This window comes from Physella acuta, unplaced genomic scaffold, assembly GCF_028476545.2.
Source record: "Physella acuta isolate Inbredline_101_S28 unplaced genomic scaffold, ASM2847654v3 ptg001157l, whole genome shotgun sequence".
Taxonomy (NCBI): Eukaryota; Metazoa; Mollusca; class Gastropoda; family Physidae; genus Physella; species Physella acuta.
In genome coordinates this window covers 263,069-278,653 of record NW_026732674.1, presented here as the reverse complement: position 1 = coordinate 278,653, position 15,585 = coordinate 263,069, and the positions used below count along the sequence as shown (strand labels likewise).

Sequence of the window (15,585 nt, the reverse complement as noted above, 5' to 3'; positions counted from 1 at the left end):
ATTATAAAAAAGCAATAATAGCAAACGAGTTTAGTCGTTATTTCGCGTTTTAGAAAACTGTTTTAATAAATTGTAATAGGGATTGATTAAAATACTCTATTTTTTTCACAGAGTTCAGACAAGATTTTGGAAAAAAATATCAATGTTTTAAGAAAAATTCAAGTGCAATTTGAGGGGGGGGGTTGTATGCTGAGGTGTGACGTCATTTTAGGGAGGTCTGGCTTTTTGTGACGATGTGTAACAGAAGGGTGGGGGGAGGTAAAAATTGTCAAAAAGCGTGACGTCATTTATGGGATGACCCTATAAACAGAATTTACTAGTAAGATACTTAGATCTGTTCATATTTATGCAATAAAGTAAAGAACCTATGCTATAGACTACTATAGAGTCTATATTTTATGTATGGTATGCGGAAAAATCAGGAAAGATATAGTCTAACTACTAACTAGACTATTTCATTTTGTCTTAATTATAATTATAGCGATGGTTTTAGACTTAACTTCCAAGGGAGGGTAACTTGAAAGAGCTAACGACAAGTTTGTTTCTGGAGTTAATTTTCTTGTGTTTGCTTCCTAAAAATTGAACATAGCAGGGAACTGGTCGATAGTAATAACACTTGTTGTAGTTGTAGCCTTTAGTTTAGTTCAAGAATTTCTGGATCAATGTGAATTTTAAAATTCAGTCTGTAGGCCAGCTTTAGGGACAAATGCCATTTAAAATGGTTTGTATTTAAATTATCTATTCTATGTAACTAAACTAACTAAAACTTGAAAGATTTAGAATTTGAGATCTGGGCAATTATTTTTTATTTGATTTTATGATTTTAATTTTGGTAGTCATCTCAGACATTCTCAGTCACCGAGTTTCACTCATCATTCTCTGCTAGTCCAAAATCTAGATTCTAGATCAAGATCTAGAAATCTAGAACTAATCTTGAAAGAATAGATATAGATTCTAGTCTAGGTTTAGAGATCTAGAATTCTAGATCTATACTAAAAAAAAAAGAGTCTAAAATAGATGATTCTAATTTTCTAATGATCTAGATTAAATCTAGATTCTAAGCCTACTCAAACTCAAATCTATTGACAGTTCAGTTGTTGTTGTTTTTTTTTTTCATAGTTTGTCTGTAGGGCCTAGTTTGTAAATTGATAAAATTATAGTTCAGTTGTTTTTTAGTTTAAGACTTTACTTTAACTTTAGTAGGCCTAATTAATTAGTTGCTAATTAGGCCTACTTGCATTTTAGTACAAGTTATGCCTAGCTCTATGAGTCTAGGCCTACCTATTTTTTAATAATTAGGCCTAATTTTAAAAATTTAGGCCTAAAGTTAATTTAATTTGAAATTAGGCATACTATTTTATTTTTATAGGTCAACAAATCAATTAAAACCCCTCCATTTCAGCTAGAATCTAGCTTCACTGCTGATATTACCATGGACTCTTCCAATAATTTCAGTGTGTGGTGGTAGTGTTAAGGAGAAGGATGTTCTGTGGTTAGTTTTGTTCGTAACAATTTAGCTAGTATGCCTAGTATTATTATTTTAGTTAGCCAGTAAGGTCAACCTATTCACCCAATCATTTTAAATGACAAAGATTAGAATAATAAAAGCAGTATCATTGATCATATAACATTCTGCTCTGTAAAAATTGAGAGAAAACCCTTGAGATTTCATAGTATCTGCTACTGACCAATCAAACGCGCGCTTTCTCCGCGTTTTGGTCGGCGGCTGACATAACAATGACGTCCCGTGGCGAGTTTTTGTAGCTATAAAGGGCAGAAAAAGACATTTTTTTTCTCAGTGAGTGCTTTGTATGTGGCCTGACCGACTTAAAGTAGATTGTTTATATTATTGTTTTGAGTTTATATTTAACTAAATGAGTCAATGTAACAAGCTTGCCGTTTGGTTGAGGCCACGCCAGGTGGACGATCTGTCCCGGATTCAAAGGTTCAATTCTAAGTATCATCCTTCGGCTCTGTGACATTCTATACCACCAACCTACCCTATGTATAATGCAATATAACAATGTGATGAAGCATCCATTTCATGTTATACATATGCATAATCCATATCATTTTACAGTTCTAAGAGTAGGCTTAGGATTAGGGTTGTAAAATGATAGAAGTTGGTTTGATTCAGGGATTGTTTTTATTGTTGACATTATTAAATTAGTAATTAGGGCCTAACACCTCTTTATTTGGAAATTTCAATATAGTTGTATTGTCAGACACAGGTTCATAAAATATGATAAAAATAAGGGGATTGATAATATTAGTAATTAATATTAGTTATTTAGGCCTTATTTCTCATAAATTAACACCTTTTTTACATAAGAGTCCAAACAATAGTTACATTATCATATTATCTGATGCTGGTTATAAAATGTTAAAAATAGTCCCTTATTATATTAGATAGTAAGTAAGTAGTAAAGTGCAGTTTTCAAGCCTGATGGCCCATGTGGCAAGTGTAAAAGAGTTAACCTGTTTCTGTGACCTCAGCATACAAAGGGTTAGTGTGGTCATGGCCGTTCTACAGACTTGAACCTAGATTCAAACTCCAGACTTTTGGGTTAATATAGTATGCGTTATCATCCCATAATATGAGTCAGACCTGTCTGGTTTTTACAAGCTCATGATCTATTTTCTGTCGGTGCAACAGTTGATATAGTAAGGATCCCATTTTACTGGCTGGAGTCATACTTAGGGCCAGCAGCAACACCAGCAAAAAATATCTTTAATATTGCACAGCTAAAAAATTATTATTGATTTACTTTTTGATGTGAGAGGGACGGAATACCTTGATGATAGAAACAAGTTACTTTTTCAATCCAAATAATTTTGATAACTACATATTTGATTTATTAACTTTAGTTTTTATATAGTTTTTGTCATTTCTCTGCCATTAGATGAGTTGCATGCATCAATTGTTCTTCTTTTTTTTTTTTGAATCTTTCAAGGCTTTATTTTACCTCTCTAAAAAAAGGTTTTCTGATGCAAAAAATATCTGTTTCTTCTGGCATGCTTACGTAATAATATAAAAAAATAATATATTGTATATTAAATTTAAAAAGTTTAACATACATTGACCAAGCAACGTCCTATTGACTGGCTATTGAATGGTGTGTACCACAAGCAAGGGTGATTTTTAAATATAACATTTATAAGGAGACAGCTTTTTAAAAGTATTGAGTTTTAAAGAAAGTAAAGTAGGCCATGGTGAACAATATTGATTCAGCTACCCCGTCTTTTGGTGTGGGTGTATTTAAAGTTAATGCCTTTCTATCACCATAGTGGTCAGTACAACTTCCTACTCCCCTAGGCTAAAGTTTAATGCAGACTTCCAATCTGGGTTCAACATGCCTTACAACTTGTTGTACATTTGAACCACTCATTTCCTTCAGGTTCTTAAATATTTGTCTTTTGACCTTTCATGTATGTTTCCAAATATATTAAAAATGTATTGTTTGCATGCTTTTAAAATAATTTTTGTAGTCTGATAAATTTTTTGTCTTAATGTGATTGTTTTTACTAAGCATTTAATACACACTTTAAGTCTTTACAAGGAGATCAACAAATCACTATTTTTTACTAAGAATTAAATACACATTTTGCTAAGATAATAACAAATAATTTTTTTTTACTAAACATTGCTTCAGCTCTGTTTCCAGATTATAACTTTTTCAATAAATAAATGCTAGACTATATGACCATTGGTTATTTAAAGTAATTAGCTAATTAGCTTAGTTGTTTTTTTTTTTAAGAAAGTTATTTCTTAGCCATACAGAACTTGATTCTATTTACTGTTATCTTAACTTATTTGTATACCACATTCAGTAGATCTTTACTTTATACTATAATTCAAAATGTGTTGATAATCACTAAAGTGCTGGTACTGATGATATTAACAGTAATAATCATCAGCGCTAATAGACTTTCATTGAAATGATTGCCCTGCATTGCCAGTCAATAACACGAAAGAGCAATTATTCTGACTTCTAAGACCAGAAATTCTGACATACTTCACTACAATCTTGCCATCTCTTGTTGAAAGATTTGACAACATTAGTTTCTGCAGAGATGTTAACGAGTATTTTAAATAGCCATTACAAAATACATCTTTATCAAATATTTTAATGCCTGGTTCCTAACATCTTTATAATCTGTACGGCTATAAACGTGGTAATTTTTGTATCTAAGCCTGTTTATCAGGAGTATTGATTTTGCTTGTGTCAATGGGCAGCAAATGAGAATTAAATCTGCCTGTGGGAAGAAGGATGTTGAGCATTCTCTTTACATTTGTTTCATGGAAGAGTTTTTTTTACTGTTGTTTCATTGAAGAAATTTCCTTACTGATTTTCCATTTACGAGTTTTCCCTACTGTTGTTTCATGGAAGAATTTTCTTTTACAGTTGTTTCATTGAAGAATTTTCTATAGTTTCATGATTTACATTTATTATATGTACATGTGACTACTAACACAGTAATAAGCAATACACAAGTTTCTTGGCCCTTAGATTTTAAAAATAGCTGTACATTTGTATGGCATTTATCTAAAATGGTTTTTTCAAATACTGTATAGTACTTGTAAAGGCATGTGATTGTATTAGCAGCTTTCTACTTTTTACAACCAATAAACTATTCTCATATGCAATCACTAACTTGTAGTATGTCAATTTAAAGAACATATCACAATATTTTTAAGCGTTTTGCTTTGCAGTGTGTTTATGACCGCTAATCCAAAATTCTTAAGAGTTCTGCCTGGCTCACTGTAGTGAAAGTAAAGACAGCTGGACATAATGCTGACCACACTATTCCTTCATATGCCAAGGTCATAGAAACACGTGAATTCTACTTCATCTGCCCCTTGAGCCACCTGGTACAAAAGGGAAACATTTTTACAGTGTCAGTGTTTATTATCCATCTGTACTGGTTAGGTGATGCCCCTCAATACTCATAAACAGCTGTATATGACTGCTATAAGATGGTGTCTGACATTTTTTAACCTATTTGACTGTTGTAAAAATATATCACATTTTAGGATCTGCACATTTAAGTTATTCAATATAAGTATGTAACATCTGTGCAATGTATAAACTTTAATATTTGGTACTTCAAAAACTAATGTGATTGCAAATAATTTTGTGTTAAAATGATGTGTATATTTACTAATATTTGCATTGTGTATATCACTATGTAGTTTCATGTGTGTTTTGTGAATAAAACTGTATGCCCTGGAATGAGAAATTCATGGATTTATAAGTGAAGAAACCATGACTAGTTGGTTGCACGGATAACTGGTAGGTTGCCCCACTTTAGTTTGACAAGACATTGTTACTTATGGTTGATGTTTACATTGTGCTTAAACCTGTCACAGTTGATAATAAACATAAGTAGAATTTTGGCTGATATTCCCAAAAGGTGTGTGTTTACCCAAAAAAATGTGTTTGTTTTATTAAGCCATTAGTTTGTTAGAGAATTATTCTGCATTCTCCCAAAAAAAAATGTGCCCATAAAGCCATTTGCTAGAGATTTAGTCTGCGCGCTCCCAACCCCCAAAGCCAGTTGTACTAATAGATAGTGATTGTTGCAGTTGACCACTTGCTTATTGCCTACAGCTTATAAACTGACATTTTCTTGCTTTGATTAACAACTTTCCAGGCTGACAAATGAAATTTTTGGAACTGGTGAATATCGTAAGTTAGAGAAACCTTAAGTATTGTTGTTGTTGTTTTTGGCATTATTTTCTTGTTCTTCTCATTACAGTTTATGTACAAACCCTAACCATGTTGGACTGAAGAATGAGAAAATAGTACACTTAGTTTATTTCTGTTGTATTTTGCACTTTGAATGCTATAGTATAGCATCTTATTTCACTTCAGTTGTTGTTTTTTTTCTTGACATGTATATTTTTGTCAGAATGTTGTATTGTGCCTAACTGGCAAGTTACCAAGATTTTGTATTGAATATGTCAGGTTTTTCTAATGTTTATAGTTAAGTTTATTTTTGCTTAGTTTTACATGTGTGATTGTTTAAAAAGCTGTGTTTTTAGTATATAATTATTTAGTTGTTGTCAATTAAAATCATTCAAATGTAAAATAAGAAATTTTTTTAAAAGTACTTCAGTTCAACAAAAATCAAAACTATATCACAGTCAGGGAAAGTAATATATTTGACAAAAAGGATTTTGTAAATGATTTTTCACTCACCAACAAAAGTAAATTTCTTGTTGTCAACCATGACTAGTGTCCTTTATTATTTTTGTAAGTTTGTTGTGTATAATTGCATGTAAAAAAAAGCCCCACAAAATTTTTTTACAATGGGAGCACACAAAAGTGAATTCAATTAAGAATGTTTGATGTGGTTGTCATGTAAAACAAATGCATGTGTCAGAGATTTGTCCAGCAAACATAAATCAAGCACTTTCAAGTTGTTTCAAATATTGTTTTATCATCATGGCATGAGTCTTGTTTTTTTTTGTTTCATTTTCTTTTACATTACCCTATAATTATTAGTTCCATAGATAACAAGCCTTATGTTTTATTACAATGTTAAATGTTCAGCATATTACATTTTAATCCTGTACCACATTTGTAAATCCTAGAGCTTTTTTAAAGTATACATTTTCTGACAACTTACTGAATATATTTTATAAAAAGAAAATCTTAATGAAATTTTGTTTAAACATTTTTGTTAATTGGGCTTTTTTATGGGACTTGGTATGGGATGTTGTTTTTTTGGGAGAAAGGCATGACTCTCCGTAGTATTCTAGTATTTTGTGTGCTACAAATTGTTTTCCAAAAAAATTGTATTTGGTTTATACCAAAGTTAAAATCATTATCAACAGAACATAAACCATAAACACCAGAATATATATATATATATATATATATATATATATATATATATATATATATATATATATATATATATATATATATATATATATATATATATATATATATATATATATATATATATATATAAAATGTAACACATGTTTCTGTAAAAAAAACTCCACATTTTTGTGTACTCTTAGACAAACTACCAAGCTGGGTTGCAGCAAATCCAAATCTAACAGCCCTAACAAGGGTTGCTGCGCCGTCATGAATAAACTCATGCCATCTAGCACTCCTTCCAAGATGGAGTCTTTCACTGGCCGCAAGAAAGTACTCTTGGCTCCAGGCCATTCCCTGATGGACTGGATCAGACTTGGCCGATCAGAGGGTGATCTCAGTGGAGTAGGGAACAACAAATTGCAGGTCACAGCTGCTGAGCTGGCCATGCACAATACACAGAAAGATATATGGATGTGTATCAGAGGTAGGGAAAACAAGAGTTTATTTTTTTTACTGCTAAGACTAGTAATATGTAGTTGCACAGTTTTCATATGTATGTTGGCACAGTGTTGAAAATCCCTGAATTAATTCCATCCTTTTCATGTGTTTGGCTTTAACTATTTCTTTAGCCTACTATTAATTTAGAAAATTTGTTTCATTTTTTAAATGTTAGTTGTGACTGGTATTATAAGGCTCACATCTATGTGATGAAGCTGTAGTGATGGTCATAGGGTAACAGCATATTGATGGATGCTCATTGTTTATTTGATAAACTTCATTAATAAGTTCCTTACACTAATTTGGAGTGACAGGACAATTTCGATAAATTAACTCAACTGTAGGTAAAGTTTATAATCTCTGACATTACATCACTGATACATCCACTCTTCTGTAGGTAAAGTTTATAATCTCTGACCTGACATCACTAATACATCCACTCTTCTGTAGGTAAAGTTTATAATCTCACACCTTACTTGGATTACCATCCTGGTGGAGTAGAGGAGTTGATGAGGGCAGCTGGCAAGGATGGGACAGACCTTTTTGATGAGGTCAGTCACTAATTGTTGTGTTTATGTGGATGTTCTTAGATCGTTTTGTTTAAATTGACAAGCTAGTTTAACAAAAGTAATGTTTCTCCTATGTTCAGCCTATTCTTATAGTCATGGCACATGGTTCACAAGGTTTTATGGGGGCTGTGATTGGTAATTTAATGGGGGATATTGTTGCTGGAGGACTTAAGAGAATGAATGTATTGAATGCTTTTGATCACAGGCTAGACACTGCAGGATACAAACCCTACATAATTTCTTTGAATATATTACCTCTTGATGTCCAGGTACGACTTCTCAACAATCAATGACACAATGATGTAACACCAGATAACAAATTTGTGTGTGCTCCTCAGATCCATAACTGGGTTAACGCTGAGTCCATGCTAGAGAAATGTTTTGTCGGCACATTATCAGATTCAGCCAAAGCTCCAGGTAACATTTAGCACTGCTACCGTTATGTATTTGACAGTGTTAAGTCCTAGTTTGTGGCTCTAATGTTGACAAAATGAGTTGTTTTAGTGGATTTTATTAATGGGATGTCGTGGTCCAGCAATAAATCACACATCTGCTAACCTTAACCCTTTGAGCCAGACAAGCCAGAAAACCGGCTTTAGCATCAGGCATATATGCCAGAAAAGGCGGTTTTCCGGCCCGATGATCTAGCGTCACAGTCCTAGGGGCTGGAATACCGTCTTATTAAATATAATTAGCGATGTACTGAATAAAACTGCGCATGTCTTTTTAGTGCGGGATTATGATTCAAAATAGATTTTGTTGAAAGTGAAAGTGTTTGCATTTCGTAAAATACATTATCAACAAAAAAAAATCGGTTATTATATATTATTTTATTATTCGGTTATAATTATCATTATAATAACAGTAAATAGGTACGTTACTCTAGTTTTGTAATTATGTTTAGTAAGTATATAAAACAATTATCAGTATATAAATATTTTATTAGTGCAAACTTTTGTTGCACAAATAATTTTTTATTTTTTTTTGTAGCAATGCCGCCGAAACGAAAAAACTGAGCCAAAGCCATCGACTGTGTTCATTTTATATACATCGTTATGTTCATACATTGTAAAAAAAAAATAAAGAATTTCCGAATCTAGCTGAATTGTTGTTTGATCCTGAGCCAAATTTGGCTTGATTATCTCAAACGGTTAAAAAGTTATAGGCAAAGTTAAAAGCAGAAATAGGCCAGGGAGGTCCGGGCTCAAAGGGTTAAAGTTGAAAGTTTAATAATTTTTTTAAAGACACAGTAGGGAGGTAGTAAAAGTCTAATGGGACAGGTCCAGTGCCTGGCACATTGGTGAGAGAGATGCTCCACTCTTCAGCCTGTATACACTAGGGGAGGTAGTAAAATTCTAGTGGGACAGGTCCAGTGGATGGCAACATTGGTGAGAGAGATGCTCCACTCTTCAGCCTGTATACACTAGGGGAGGTAGTAAAAGTCTAGTGGGACAGGTCCAGTGGCTGGCACATTGGTGAGAGAGATGCTCCACTCTTCAGCCTGTATACACTAGGGGAGTTAGTAAAAGTCTAGTGGGATAGGTCTAGTGGATGGCTACATTGGTGAGAGAGATGCTCCACTCTTCAGCCTGTATACACTAGGGGAGGTAGTAAAAGTCTAGTGGGATAGGTCCAGTGGCTGGCACATTGGTGAGAGAAATGCTCCACTCTTCAGCCTGTATACACTAGGGGAGGTAGTAAAAGTCTAGTGGGACAGGTCCAGTGGATGGCACATTGGTGAGAGATGCCCCACCCTTCAGCCTGCCTTGTTTAAGAGCATTGTTTGGCCTGGTGACGGCAGTATAAGAGAGAGTGGACATAGTGACAAACTAATAAAACATGCAGCTTGATTCAGTGAAGAATTTATCAGTTTGTCTCACTTGATTAATAGAAAATTGTATTGCAAAGCCTAACAGACAAGAGGCTAACAGCACTGACACTTCTACAAAGTTTACTTCTAAGTACTTGGTGTATGTATTTATTTTTAATGAAAGAACAATTAATTTCCAGGAGTCTCTGTGGCTAGACCACGAGGTATTATGACATTGAGTTTTGTTCCTTGTTACTTTCTTTTGATTCGGCTTGTTAACTGTTGCTGTTACTATTTTTTTCTGTTCCTTTTTTTTAGTTCGCATTTCCAAAGTACGCCAGTTGTCAGTCAGTAAGTATTTATTTATTGCAAACATTCTGGCTAAAAGGATGTATTTTTACACTACCTGATATCTAGCTACATTAGTAGCTTCATTTTACTATTGATTGTAAAAAACTTTTTGAGTAAATAGCCTACTTGTAATTTAGTATCTACTAAATATACTGACTTAATAATTACAAAATGGTTACGCTAGATTAAAACAAAAGGTAAATGTTTACTTGTGGCACTATTTGCTCAACAAATTTAAATACCTAATACAATAGCTACATAAACTTAGAGACTAGTCAAATTGTTGGGGTTTTTTTTTTTGGGGGGGGGGTAATTTTGGCTATATTTTCATTAGAGTCCAATTTTAGGGCTCAGCATTGATCGGCACAAGTCTCCCAAATGTTTGAGTTACTCTGTTATTTTTCTAATTTGCCACAAACCTTGTACTAGTTAACTCCATATTTTAACCCAGCATTCTCTTGTCCTGGTTCTAACACAGGTTCCATCAGCAGTAGTAAACCAATTCCCCAAAACCCCACGTAAGTACCTTGACAGAACCCCACTTAAGTACCTTGACAGAACCTCACTTAGTTACCTTGACAGAACCCCACTTAAGTACCTTGACAGAACTCCACATAAGTACCTTGACTGAACCTCACTGAGTTACCTTGACAGAACCCCACATAAGTACCTTGACTAAACCCCACTTAAGTACTTTGACAGAACCCCACATAAGTACCTTGACTAAACCCCACTTAAGTACTTTGACAGAACCCCACATAAGTACCTTGACTGAACCTCACTTAGTTACCTTGACAGAACCCCACTTAAGTACTTTGACAGAACACCACATAAGTACATTGACAGCCGCTAGTTTTACATATATATTTTTTACCATATCAAACATTGTTTTTGTCATAACAAACCCAGTGGTGGTTGAGTGGAGTTAATTTATGCAATTGACCTGTTTTCAGCCAAGATTGGTACCAGAATGATAAAGAAGTAGTTATAGCTATCTACACAAGATGGAAAGAAATGAAACAAGAATTTGTTATCGTAGATATCTCTGCAACAGAAATCATGGTCGAAACATTAATCAAGGATTTCTCATACTTTGTACACATCCGTAAGTAGCTTTTTAATTTGCATTCATTTGTAAGTAGTGTTTTAATTTGTATTCATTTGTAAGTGGAGTTTTAATTTGTATTCATTTGTAAGTCGAGTTTTAATAAGCATTCATTCATTAGTAGTGTTTGAACGGTCAATGCAATTTTTCTAGGAGTCTCTAATTTATACAGATTTGTCAATTATTTTTCTTCTTTAGGTGTCTCTATTTCTAATTTCTGTAATAGTAATTGTGTCTATAATTTCTGTTGCTGTGTCTATAATTTCTGTTGTTGTGTCTATAATTTCTGTCGTTGTGTCTATAATTTTTGCCGTGTCTATAATTTCTGTCGTTGTGTCTATAATTTCTGTCGTTGTGTCTATAATTTCTGACGTTGTGTCTATAATTTCTGTCGTTGTGTCTATAATTTCTGTCGTTGTATCGATAATTTCTGTTGTGTCTATAATTTCTGTCGATGTCTATAATTTCTGTAATTGTGTCTATAATTTCTGTCGTTGTGTCTATAATTTCTGTCGTGTCTATAATTTCTGTTATTGTGTCTATAATTTCTGTAGTGGAGTCTATAATTTCTGTTGAGACTCTAATTTCTTTAGAATCTGTAATTTATCTTCTCCAATTGTGTCTAGTGCAAACTTTTTTTTTCCAGATCCCATATGCCCTGTGACAGATAACTGTAGAGGTGAGTAAGCAAATATTTCCTGTTGATAAGTTTTATTGTGTCATCAGCAGTCACATTTCTCCCTTGTTAAAGTCATATGATCAACAGCAAGACTTAAAGACATAAAATCATATGATCAACAGCAAGACTTAAAGACATAAAGTCATATGATCAACAGCAAGACTTAAAGACATAAAGTCATATGATCAACAACAAGACTTAAAGACATAAAGTCATATGATCAACAGCAAGACTTAAACATAGTCATGTGATCACATGTGTGCCTTTTTTTCTCTAGTTGAAGTGACTGCCAACGGAAAGGTTGAAGTGTTTTTTGAAAAGGCTAATGTGAAAGAAAACTGGAATTATTTAGGAACGTCACTCAAGTTTAATGATGCTTTTATCAAGTCTAAGTGTGGGGGTGAGTAGCATGTTGATAAAGATTTATTTTTGAAGCATGCAGTTTTAGTAGCACATCTGTTGAAGTCAACAGCTGTAGTAAGCAGAGGCTGAAGTAAGCAGACACTGTACCACCCTTTAACCTTTCAACTTAATTTTCCACCCAGATTGTAAATATCGTCAGTGGACAGTGGTGAGCAACCAGGGTGTGACCCACGACACGAGGCTCATCTGTCTGAAGGCTCCAGCAGGATGTCGTATGATTGTACCCATTGGCTATCACTTACACATACGAGCGGACATTTCAGGTCTTACATCCCGTACACATAGTAATTAAATCTGAATAAATTGGTGTTGTGGTAATAAAAGTTGTCATCACAGTCTTTAAAACATTATTTTTTTCAAACTTTTGCAGGCATGGAAATAGGTCGTAGCTTCACTGTTGTCTTACCATCACTGACCAAACCTTTTAGTGATGCAGATGCCCTCAAGGGGAAGTCACTCTATCTTATGGTGAAAAATTACCCAGGCGGAGCCTTATCACCCTGGTTGTGTAGTTTAAAGTCTGGTAATTTAAACTTTAGTTACTGTATTTAGTACAGCACATTTACTAAGGTTTGCTTTTTTTTTTTTTTTTTTTTTTTTATTTCTTTACAGTTTGGAAAAAAGTTAGACCAAATCTATCTAGAATTTAAATCCCTATCTGAAAATGTCTGCTCTGTTTTAGGAGATAAAGTGGACATGAGTAACTTTGATGGAGACTTTGATTTTTCTGTCTTGGAGAAGACGACATATCTCACAATGTTTGCTGCTGGTACAGGATTCACATCCATGATACGTCTTATTGCGCATGCACTCTTCACACTTAAAGACAAAAAATAGTAAGTCTTATTGCGCATGCACTCTTCACACTTAAAGACAAAAAATTGTCTTATTGTGATGCACTCTTCACACTTAAAGATTAAAAATTGTTTTATTGTGATGCACTCTTCACTCTTAAAGACAAAAAATAGTAAGTCTTATTGTGCATGCACTCTTCACTCTTAAAGATAAAAAATTGTTTTATTGTGATGTACTCTTAAAGACAAAAAATAGTAAGTCTTATTGTGATGCACTCTTCACGCTTAAAGACAAAAAATAGTAAGTCTTATTGTGATGCACTCTTCACTTTTAAGACAAAAATAGTAAGTCTTATTGTGTAATCACTCTTCACTCTTAAAGATAGAAAATATCCTAGCAACATTACACATCTTTCTCTCTTCCCCAGCCCTGTAAAGCTGATGTTTTTTAACAAAGCACAAAAAGACATTCTGTGGAGCGATCAACTTCAGGAGCTGGAAAAAATGTTTCCATCTAGGTGAGTGCTTCACTGCTCACTTATAGCTGACTGGCTTCATTGATGGGAATTCTAATTTTACTTTTTAATTTTTTTTTTTATTTCCACTGTAAGTAACTGTGACCTCTCACCTCCCTAGATTTTCAGTGACCCATGTATTATCTCAAGAAACTGATCTCAGTTGGAAGGGTTTGAGGGGGCGTGTCAGTGGGGACCATGTCAAGAAATGTGTCCTTGAAATGAAGACTACACCCAACCCTTTGTTTTGTATTTGTGGCCAGTGGGCCTACAACGACGTTGTAGAAAGGTAGGTTTGCCAAGCCACCACCAGAACAATATACATATTGTCTGTCATTAACTTAGTCTACCCCTGGTCCATCATTAGCTTCGTCTAAAACACTAAATTTCTAACGTTAATTTGGTCTACATCTCTTCTACAAATAACTTAGCCTACATATGTTTTAGCATTAATCTATCATTAACTTAGTCTACACCTGGTCTATCATTAACTTAGTCTACACCTGGTCTGTCATTAACTTAGTCTACACCTGGTCTATCATTAACTTAGTCTACACCTGGTCTATCGTTAACTTGGTCTACACCTGGTCTATCGTTAACTTGGTCTACACCTGGTCTATCATTAACTTGGTCTACACCTGGTCTATCATTAACTTGGTCTACACCTGGTCTATCATTAACTTAGTCTACACCTGGTCTATCATTAACTTAGTCTACATCTGTTCTGTCATTAACTTAGCCTACACTAGGTGACTAGGTCTATCTAACTTGGCTCTAACAACCTCTACTTACAGTTTAGCTAAATTGAATGGTCTAACAGAGGAAAATATATACGTCTTCACACAACGCATCTAATGCAGCACCAAATAGATCACTCGTATAGCACCCCATAGATTACTTGTGTACCAGGGAGGGATGACTAAACTGTACTGGACTTTATACATCAATTTGCATGTACAAACAGGACTTTGTACAGCAATTTGTGTGTACAAACAGGACTTTGTACAGCAATTTGCATGTACAAGCAGGACTTTGCACAGCAAGCTGTGTGTACAAAAGGCTGTTAAATGGCAGGATTTTTGTACCAGAAGCTGAGTGTACAGCTACTGTTTGAAATGAAAACAAGCTGTACAACTATGAAAGCTGTTACAGTTAGAAAATGTTACATACAGCACTGACTCTGCCATATAACTCTGGTACAAAACAGACACTGAATGTTAAATTTATACTCAATGAATAAAATATCACAATTAGAATCATTCATGTTAGATTTTTGTTTTATTTGATGTGTATCGAAATAAATAAATGGCTTCAAATAAAATAGTTTATTTGTTACAATTTATTATGAAAAATTGATAATAGATCTGACCAAGTGATAACAGTTGCTAATGCGCTTGTCAAGACTCCAACTCACTAGAGCTCGCCTCACATCAATTTGAAATAAGAGCTGATTTCATATATATTAGTGTACTATTTATTGACAATTCATTTATGTTTATGAGATTTGTACATTTAAAAAAAAAACATGATTCTGTCATTAAATTGGTTGTGTTTCTTGACAATCTTAATCAAGGAACACCTCAACCAAGCAGTTCTCTGTTCAATAGCTTTAACTTACTTTAAACAGCAATAACTATTGCCCAGTTAGGGACTCAGGTAGTTGGGTGAAGGGGGGGGGGGGTAGAAAAATTATATCAGAATCATTCGTATTATTTTAAATTTCTACACAGCAAAATTTGTACTGTGAATTTCAAACTGTTCATCAGTTTTCCGACTCCATCATAAAACTGTAAACTGATACATTGCTTATCTCCCTCTCCTGTACGGATACCACTGGTTGCGGCACTGATATCTGGTCGGGCTGACCATAACAGGTTGAAACATCGAACACTTCACGTACTTATGTATTGCCGGCTGATAGACCCAGACAGATGTTTTTTTATTACACCCCCCCCCCCCCTCTTTCCCGTGCAGCGCAGCGGCTAAACTAAACTGGAAGCGTTGGCGT

At 34.0% G+C, this 15,585-nt stretch overlaps 1 protein-coding gene across 5 annotated transcripts; it reads left to right on the top strand.

The window, feature by feature from the left end:
• The first annotated feature begins 553 nt into the window (after positions 1–553).
• Positions 554–14,884, top strand: LOC131956535 (cytochrome b5 reductase 4). 5 transcript variants are annotated; one of them, XM_059321039.1, is made up of 17 exons: positions 554–721; positions 5,195–5,294; positions 5,656–5,690; positions 7,034–7,317; positions 7,782–7,882; positions 8,239–8,317; positions 10,029–10,063; positions 10,530–10,579; positions 11,015–11,166; positions 11,813–11,845; positions 12,123–12,245; positions 12,391–12,531; positions 12,639–12,791; positions 12,951–13,104; positions 13,491–13,580; positions 13,699–13,866; positions 14,372–14,884. In XM_059321039.1, exons 4-17 carry the CDS (start codon positions 7,101–7,103, stop codon positions 14,430–14,432), a joined length of 1,557 nt encoding a protein of 518 aa, XP_059177022.1. In that variant the 5' UTR covers positions 554–721; positions 5,195–5,294; positions 5,656–5,690; positions 7,034–7,100; the 3' UTR covers positions 14,433–14,884. The 5 variants fall into 5 exon arrangements, with proteins under 5 accessions (XP_059177022.1, XP_059177021.1, XP_059177023.1 ...); XM_059321038.1 differs by lacking the exon at positions 5,195–5,294; XM_059321040.1 differs by lacking the exons at positions 5,195–5,294; positions 5,656–5,690 and having other exon boundaries at positions 10,029–10,061; positions 10,540–10,579.
• Positions 14,885–15,585: the final 701 nt, after the last annotated feature.

What these genes read in the sequence shown, in the direction of transcription:
- LOC131956535 (XM_059321036.1), top strand. Translation starts at nt 7,101, where the DNA reads ATGAATAAACTCATGCCATCTAGCACTCCTTCCAAGATGGAGTCTTTC. An exon ending in GGACAGACCTTTTTGATGAG is followed by an intron (nt 7,883 to 8,238) that starts GTCAGTCACTAA and finishes TGTGCTCCTCAG; the next exon opens with ATCCATAACTGGGTTAACGC. An exon ending in TATCAAGTCTAAGTGTGGGG is followed by an intron (nt 12,246 to 12,390) that starts GTGAGTAGCATG and finishes TTTTCCACCCAG; the next exon opens with ATTGTAAATATCGTCAGTGG.